At 42.7% G+C, this 9,223-nt stretch overlaps 1 protein-coding gene across 5 annotated transcripts in view; it reads left to right on the top strand.

Annotated features, from left to right (window-relative positions):
- cadm1a (cell adhesion molecule 1a) overlaps nucleotides 1–5,277 on the top strand; it is a 225,607-nt gene extending 220,330 nt beyond the window's left edge. For all 5 annotated transcript variants that reach the window (XM_023813576.2, XM_023813572.2, XM_023813575.2 and 2 more), the window contains 2 exons: nucleotides 4,162–4,290; nucleotides 5,117–5,277. In XM_023813576.2, the coding sequence (XP_023669344.1) occupies nucleotides 4,162–4,290; nucleotides 5,117–5,235 (248 nt within the window). In that variant the 3' untranslated portion in view covers nucleotides 5,236–5,277. The remainder of the gene's footprint in view (nucleotides 1–4,161; nucleotides 4,291–5,116) is intronic.
- The last annotated feature ends 3,946 nt before the right edge of the window (nucleotides 5,278–9,223 follow it).

The raw sequence follows: 9,223 nt of genomic DNA on the forward strand, positions 1-9,223 counted from the left end.
CGCTGACCGAAGTTGCCAACCTTGCATTGGTCGTTTAACGTTATGAATGATTTCTTGGCTTAAATTTCCAATCGTACGTTTTCCTGGAGCCGTTTGGCCTCTCTGAAGTGGAGCACGGCATCTCTCACTGTCCTGGTAAGCAGATCACACAGCAGAACTTGAGAACAGGCTGCTGTTCCCGCCTGTTAGGATTCAGCCGCCGGATGGCCTACGGACCCGCTAGCAGCAGTTCGAAATGTACCACATTTAAAAGCATGGTAACATACACGTGTGATGGGTACAGCGGAACAGTGAAGGTACAAGCAAGGCCACGGCTCCCTATCAGGAGTATAAAAGCAGAAGGTGGCTTGCTTCAAGACTGTAAATGGGGAAAAAAACACAGTTAAAATAGGGGAGCTGTTAGCATCCTGCTAGGTGACACGCCAGAAGCACCTGGATAGGGTTCAAGGCGAATCTGTTCACGCCAGCTGATCAGAAAGCCCATGGTAGGAGCTGACTGTCTCGCTTCTCAAACTCTCCCTCAAGTGACTTTCGGAAGCCGCCTGGGACCGTCACCGCCCACAGGTAAACGGGGTCATCTGCGGGAGACTCCTACCCCAAACTCAGCTTTTCCATCAGCTGTCCAGTTTCATCTTCGGCTCCTGATGCGAAATGACTTCCATAAACGTCTCGCAAACACCGCAGAAGGCTATAAGAGGCGTCCAGCACCTTTGGAAAAGCATAAATCAATAGGAACGTTGTCTTGAATCACCAATAAATTCAAGATCGCTTTTCACGTTATGTCATAGTGTGAACGGTGTGGTAATCTTGCCTTTCAGCTGTAAATACTGAATAGAGGTTTTTACTGTAGGTAATGACTCATCTACAAACAAAGTACAATGCATAATATTGAATCATTTTTCATTTTTTTCCAGTTTAAACTGGAGTACTTTTCATTTTAATTAAGGTGGCAAATTCCTCTGAAACGTGAAATGTTCCTGAGGCGGACTGACGGAATTAGATCGTAGTTTGCTTGTTTGGAGAATAACAGATTTCTGTGCCATCTGGCTTCTGATTTACATGGTGCGCGTAAATGTGTCGATTTAACAATTTTATCAAGTTGCGATTTTTCAGCCAGCGATGTGTTCTGCGGACGCCATTTTCGGATGCTGCTGGTATGCGTTGTCACGCTTGTCCCTCTGTGTAGGGGGGGGCGCAGCCTGGAGGGTGAGGACACGCGAGGGAGCTCGGATAAGGATGGGAAGCGACAGGCCTTTCCTCGGCTAGGCCCCTCTGTCAAGTTGCGTTAATTATTATCAAGTACGCGCGGTGGGAGCGGCTAACCTGAGGAGGGTGCGGGGGCTGTGTGTCAAGGAGCTGGCCCCGGGGCCCTCGGTCCAGGCATCTGCACTCCTACCCTGCAAATTCTAAATTAATTCCCAACCAAACTGTCATTCTCAGCGAACAGTGTTTATCAGCCCAGTCCTCGTGGACCCACAGACATTCCGCATTTTCACTCCCTCCCGGCTCCCAGCCAATCAAGAGCACCGAGTACCTGGGGCAGGTGCACAGGGAACTGGTAGGGAGCAAAAATGTGGACGGGGGGGGTCGCTCGCTGAGGACTGGGTTGAGACACATTGTTGTAGAGAAAGCTGCACCCACACACAAGCTTTGGCTGCAGCCGTATCCATTGGCCTTGCTTAGTACTGTGTGGGATCCACTTTTCCATTAAAAGCTTCAAGGGTAAATGAGTTTTGTGTTCCGAGAAGCCATTTTGTACACCACCATTGTACTGAGCCGGTATTTGTACCTGTGGCCTTCCTGTTAGCTTTAACGAGTCTGGCCATTCGCATCTGACCTCCTTCATTAAAAAAGGTTTTTTTTTTGCCCATTTAATATATATATATAATTATTTTTTTTAATACATTGCACCATTCTCTGTGAACTCCAGGCACCGTAGTGCGTGAAAATGTCCAGGAGCCTGCCCCCCCCCCCCCCCCGATGCTCCAAATACTGCATATGGCACCGCCGACCACGGCACCTTCCGCATCACGTGCCCTAACCGCGCTAACACCTAGCCACACAGTAACCAAAGCTCTCCCCCCTGTCTGTGTGCCGTACATATATGTTGAGCTGCAGCCACGTGCTTCACCGTGTTACGTGCGTTAAAACACGTCTTTACGTTTGGCAACAGCAAATTGTGTGTCAGGAGGATTCCAGCTGACTTTAATTGATTCTGCCCTTCGTAGAAAGGAAATTTAGACTCAGAATAGCCTATTAGGCTTATCAAGCAGTGTTTGGTTCTGTTTAGCTGGACATGTGGCTGTTTCTCCACCCCCCCCGCCCCCCCCCATCCTGTTTTTTCTACCTGCCTTATTTCTCATAAGTTATGCCCCCCCCCCCCCCCCACTGCCACCCTTCTTTGTTTCTTTGGGGTGAGCTCCCCCCTGGAAACTCGCCACCTTCAGAGATGAGGGCCAGGGATGGTAAATTGTAAATCAGGAAGTGTGGTGCACTCCCAGGGAATGGGATTACGGAAGCTTAGATTGCAATTTCTTTGCTGCTTGCTGCCACCTTTGCTGTAATATCAATTTCTCCGGGAGAATATTGTGGGATGGATGCATAAAGCAGTAATAAATCCGTGAATCTCAACACCGACCAGGAATGACAAGGTAAAAAGCCTTTATGTGGTGGTTATGTATTAAAGTACAGTTCTGATATCTAATCCTGACTATTATATCCCTCATGAATTTGCCACCCACTTGTGAATATACCCCTTTATTTTGGCTCTTAGACTTGATATTTGTTTCCTGTAAAGTCTCATCACTCCATTTTCTCCTCCTCATCTCCCACCAAACGCTTTAATTTCCGCACTCGAGCTTAAGATATCGATCAAAAATTTAGTCCCTCCTTTATGCAGCCAAGAACCAATCGACTCTTCAAGCCGCCATTAACTTTGGTTGTCATGGATCCCTACACTTGATCAATAAGCTTCACATACCATTAGGGTTCAGGGTGTCAGATGGCTGCCTTGTTCCTTGACTGGACAGGTATAAATCTTTCTTAAAAATTGCCTCAGTCTTGCACTTTTAGTCTTGCGGGTGAAATGTATTCCTTCAGCTTTGACTAGGCGGTGTAGCGAGAAGATATATCTTTAGAGCCACGCTTGTTGCATTGAATGGAAGTTCAGAACTTCCATGTAGCATTTCATAAATCATATACAGGTCTGAATAGATTGCTGGTTAAATTTTTTTGTTAAAACCAGGGTATGTCAACAGCACATTTGTTTACTGACAGTTCCATTACATTTTACCATCAAATGATTACAAATGTATATAAGTGTGTGTATCCTGAACTATATATAGTTGGCAGATTTAGCTGGTCATTATATGTATTTATTAAAATAAAGGTTATTAGTGGAACCCTTAATTTAGGGCCATAGATATATACCACAAGTGTTCGGGGATGACAGGAAGTAGTTTTCCGTGACAGTCATTTTCAGTAACTAATGACATTTTGGCAATCATTACGATACATTCTGTTTTTAGAGAGTCATTTGTCATCCGGCTGACATTTACACTCCTGTTTCAGATTCCCATCAAATTCCTTTTGCCATCAATATTCGTTTTGAAAGGTCAAACCTAATTTAATCCAGTAGTGAAAGACTGGCGTTAGCATCAGTCAGATTCTGAGATTCTAGGGGTGTTGGGGTGTTAGTGAATTAGAATAAATGGCTAGAGAATTTTGGGGAAACAGGGAAGGTGTTTTAGTTGCCTATGTTATATTGATCAGGATCTTCTCCTGGAATCCATAATCCATATCCTGAATTGGGATTTTACAGGATATTCCCCAGTTTGTGTTTGCCTTGTAGAGTACTTTGCCTTGACTACCAGAGCCTTTACCATATTAGGCAGTATGTTTGTGTGTGTGCTTGTGTGTGTCTATATTACCTCATTTCCACAAGTCGTTTGTATGGAAATGTATGATCTGATCTGTATGATTGGCTCACTTATGTAGAGAATCTAGCCCAAAACGTCGAGCCGTCCGTGTTATTAAGCCCGTTTCTGGGTCCAATCGTATAGTATATGTTGATATATGGTTTCCATTGTGTTGAAATGAGGTGTTTGTTCTTGAATAGCTTCTGAATAATGTAGATTTCCCCCCCTTATCTCACCACTTCAGACTCAAGGGCGGGTGAAGGCACGTCCCCCTCTGTGGACCACGCGGTCATCGGGGGTGTCGTGGCCGTGGTGGTCTTCGCCATGCTCTGCCTCCTCATCATCCTGGGTCGATATTTTGCAAGACACAAAGGTAAATATGGAGGACGATCCTCTCTCTTTTTTTGAGGACATACTAAATAGCTAAAATGAGCATGTTTATGCAGGCTAAAGGGAAAAAGATAAAAATAAGAATGCAATTATAATTAAGTTATTTTGTTTGGGGGTGCCTTAAGCATCCTATTACTCTCCATTATCAAAAAACGGCTTCTACTGAAGCTCAATGCTGTAAGTTATTCTGCTTGCTGCCATGGTAAGTTGAATGACCCTAGTGAATAATGTCCTTTTTTTTTTTTGTTTTTTAATTGGTCCCAGCCATTCCATACTTAATCTCGGATGGTGTTGTTCTTTATTATTTGGCCCGAGACTGTTGGAAGGTATCTAATCCCTCTGGGAAATGGAAGTTGAAGAGGTTTGCTTATTTCTTCTGCACGGTGAACTTGACAAGGTTAATTCAGAAGTCTGGTACACTGTTGCCACCCGTTTCGCTCACCTCCTGCAGTGGGGGGGAGGGTGGTGGGGGGGGATGTGTGTATGTTTTTGCCTCTGTTTCAGGATTAAATTGTGAATTGCACCCGAGCTTGTAATTGCCTGAGGTCTTGCCTCAGCCTGACTGGAGACGTTGGATGCGAGCTGATGTACAGGCAGAGAATTTTTGTGGGTGGTCTAGTCTTGGTGAGGGGGGTCCCTTTATCGATACATTAATCCACTGTTGCAAAAGACTGTATCTGTCAGAAAACAACGACTTAGCTCGGAAACTCCAAAACATCCAAAGTACTCAGAATGCATTTTTGGATGGATATTCACAGTTAAATGGTCCACCTTGGTGTGCCTCCTCCCCCCACCCCACCCCCCCACAGGTACTTATTTTACACATGAAGCCAAAGGGGCGGATGATGCCGCAGATGCCGACACGGCCATCATTAACGCCGAAGGGGGCCACAACAACTCGGACGAGAAGAAAGAGTATTACATCTAACGTCGCTGGCCTGCGGTGCCCCTCGTCGGGCCCAGGGCTGCTTTTAGGGGTGGGGGGTGGGAGAAGGTCGGGTGGGTTAGGGTGGGATTGAGAATAGGATGGTTTGGGCTGGATGCGGGGGGAAAGGATTCTGGAGGACAGACGGACGTCGTTCAATCTGCACAGTTTAGGAGGGGAAGATCTGTTAGACCATGTGACCCGGGGAGGTGGGGGTGGGATGGGGGAATGAGAGCGAGAGAGACGTTTCCAGAAATCACTGTAGCGTGCTTCAACATTTAGACACCTCCCAAACCTGCTGGTACAAATTCTGTTCACTTTCGACCATTTTTGCAGACAATTCTGTGCCTTGTTCTGAATTTCTTTTAATTTGTTTTTTTTTTTTTTTTTTTTTTAACGATTTTTAAGTTTCTAGTGCCACCCCCCACCGCTCCCTGTCCACCCATGTTCCCCGCAGCTTTCCCTTTGTCTATGTTTCATTGGCTTTTCTATGAGGGTAAAATCGCACAGTGGCCCTGTGCGTCCATCCCCAGCGAATCAGCATCCGCCCTTTCCCCTACATGACCATACCGAAAATGTTATATGAAACGCACTTCTATACTGTGAGTAGGCCTTGTAAGTACAAGCTGCCTTCCATCTTTTCCACCCCTCAAGAATTCCCGTCACCATGAGGTTTTCAGTTTTCCATATGACGCTTCTTCCGTGTGATGTCATCGGACTGTAGGTGAGAGACATAATCAAGTCAAAATATCGATAAACATTTTCCCCAGAAAAAAACAAACTTGAATTCTTTAGGGGGGAACACGTGTAAAGAAAGGAGTAGAGGACTGTCGATCCTTAACAGTCATGTGCATTGCATACGTTTTCATTTTTTGGCTCATTTTATTCAACAATCGACAAAATTCATTTTCTTCTGCCATTTGTTCAGCTTATTTTTTTCGAATGAGATATGCCAGTACATCAGAATTATATGTCCATGGATGTGCCACGACTTAATTTCTATTTATTTATTAGTTATTTTTCTACGTTTTTGTTTTTTTTGTATTTAGCTACCATTTCAGCGCCTCTTTCAGTCGCGTGGCGCCAGGCTCGGTAACATTCCTCCAAGCGAGTTCGCTGACGGTGTGTGCCGCCATTTCCCGACGTTCGCTGTTCGTTTGAGCCAGGGCTTGCGAACTCTCAGCTCAATCCGGCCAACATCTGCTGCCGCTAAAAGCGTTTACTCTGCCTCTATTGCAGGTGACAGACTTAACTTCTTAAAACTTGGCTTCGAAAACCCTTCCCCCCGCCCCATACACACACAGACACACTCACCAAATGTAGTCGAGCACTAGATGAGCCCTTGAGGGATAGAAATCCCAGCCCCAGGAATGAAGGATGTTAGTCACATTTACCTTGCATGGATTGAAAGGCTTGAACCATTATCTGCATAAGCAGTACAAATGACGGGACTGTGAGTGGTGCGTCGTAAAGTCCTTTAAGTAGATTTAAGTATGAAAATACGTAAAACACTAGAAGTCTCTAGCTGTCTTTATGTTCAGTATGAAGGAATATCCTCTGGAATTTTATGCTTTACAAAATAAAGAAATACCGTTGCTTTAAATTAGCCATTATTAAAAAAAAAATATCTACAAGGACAGAATTTCAAATTTCCAGAAATATCTGTTGTGGTTACAGCTTGTTTTTCTTCCTTTTTCTTTCTTATTCTTTATTTGCTGCCATTTGGTTTTGTACGTTAGTATATGTCTGGTTTGTACGTTAGGAATGGCGAAGATGATACCTTTTCATGTGTGACGTAATGTTTCATCTGTATAATTAGTGGCTGCAGAGCTGACCCTAACATATATCTTAAATAGCTCACGTCAGTGTCTGGAGATCATTTTGTTCAGCATTTTAGTTTGTTTTGAACACAACACTCAATTCAATATTATTTTGTGACACCAGCTAAAAGCCTGGAATACCTGTGCCAAGCATTACCCTCCATGCTGAAACGATCACAGAATAAGCTCCTGGGTGTAATTTGGAAGGACAAACGCCATTTATTGTGTTTTAAGATTCCCATAGCATACACGTGACCCATGTAACAAACTTAGAAGTTGTGTCAGAGATGGGGCAGTATCGCCGCCCCTAATGGCCTCACGTTCACTGTGCTGCATAAAAGTTTATTTACCGCTGGCAGAAATGCGTATCGAACTGTCGAAAGCGTGAACACAGACCTGTGTTATGTTCTGCGACATTTCAGAATTGAGTTTTTTTTTTCCCCTCCTGTTTGTTTGAGGGTAGAAAAGGTAAAGCAGAGCAATTTGAAAAGCCTGTGTTATGAATAATTTGGCAGCTTTCCACTTGTTTTTATTTTTTATTTATTATTATTATTATTATTATGTTTTACTTTGCTGTGCTCCTCTGCTTTTTGACATGGTCAGCAAATCTAGAATATTCTTTGGGGAACATAGCCCCCTGGTTTTTCCCTGCTTCTGTGAATGCTGCACTGAGATTTAGGTGTAAGAGGAAATGTCTTCATAACTACCTTTGGTTTCGAAGTACAGTACATCTTTTTTGAAACGAGTTAGCCACCGAGGCAGCGGCGAAGTAGACGAGCAGTAGACGTGTTGCTCGAGGGCAGCCCAGTCGATCTTGGGGAGGATCAGAAAGGGGGAAAAAAAAAAACGTTGAGGTTAGGTGTGACAAAAACGCATATGTTCTATTGTAGGAACTACATATTGGTTTTTCTCTCTTCATTTGTGGCCTGAAACAAATCATGTAGAAGCTATGAAGTTACAGTACTTTCAATTAAGATTTGAGATGGCGTGACTTGTATTTAATAGTGAGCATTATTTAGCTTTGGTCAAGTGTGGCGGCTTCTATTTAAACTGGATACTCTGACTACATTCTCAACTATTTGGACACATTTGTTCATTTTTATTTCCTATTATTTTTTTTCAAACGTATGTGGATATTATGAGACTTATGGATTCACTCATTGATGTAGATGTTACAGATTGGGCCAGTGTATATTTTGTTATACTTGGTATGTCGAGCCAGTTACTGGTGTGTGTTGTGTGGTTTTGAACTATAACCACTGTCAAGGCCTGAAAATCACGTTGGCCAGGTTTTAAAAAGGGGAGACCATATCTTTTATTGCAGAGTTTATACAATGGAACACCTCGACATTATCACTGCAAGAATACAGCAAATCTTACTGAGGTGTTTGCAGTTGTTTTTTATTTTATTTTTTTTTATTTTTGACTGTTTTTGTTTCATTTTTGTCATTAAAAGCTGGGTTCTTTTTTCTTTTTTTTTAAACAACCCTACATTGTTCACACTACAATTAGTGCTACAGTGTTCCTAAAAGTGTTTTTTTTCTTTCATTTTCTATTATTTTGGACCTTTCTACGGGTCATGTTCATCGAGCGGTTTGTTTTGCATCTCAGGTAGAATGCAAAATTTTAAGCCCACAATGTTGGAAAAAAATATATATATTAAAAGTAAATTTTGTTTATAAGGATCGAGAAACAAATGGCAAATTTTGCATTTTAGCTGTGCGTGTTTTATGTATTTTCTTAATATACAGTGCACTGTATATGATGTGTTAAGTATTTCTTTGTATAGACCTAGTTCACAGAGAACGGATGTTCAGCTTGTTAAGAGATGTAGGAAAGAACAAACTTGTTGTGCTACAATCAGAGTAAATGCTACATGTCACAACAGGTTTGTTGATGGTTTTCAGTGACTCCAAGGAAGTTTGGTCTTTCATCACTCATTGATTTTAGGTTGATTATTTTGTCTTTCTGCTGTACTTGGCAATGTTACTGTGTATTAATGAAGAAAATATCCATATGTTCCCCATACACATTTTGTATTGGTTCATAAATAGACATTTTTACAAAAAATACTGAAGAGTTCTTGTCTTAATAAAAAAAAAGATATTAATGTTCAAAATAACTGTGGTTTGATTTGTGTTTTATCTTTCTATGGACGTTGCTTCTATGGA

The sequence above is a fragment of the Paramormyrops kingsleyae genome, chromosome 18, assembly GCF_048594095.1.
Source record: "Paramormyrops kingsleyae isolate MSU_618 chromosome 18, PKINGS_0.4, whole genome shotgun sequence".
NCBI lineage: Eukaryota > Metazoa > Chordata > Actinopteri > Osteoglossiformes > Mormyridae > Paramormyrops > Paramormyrops kingsleyae.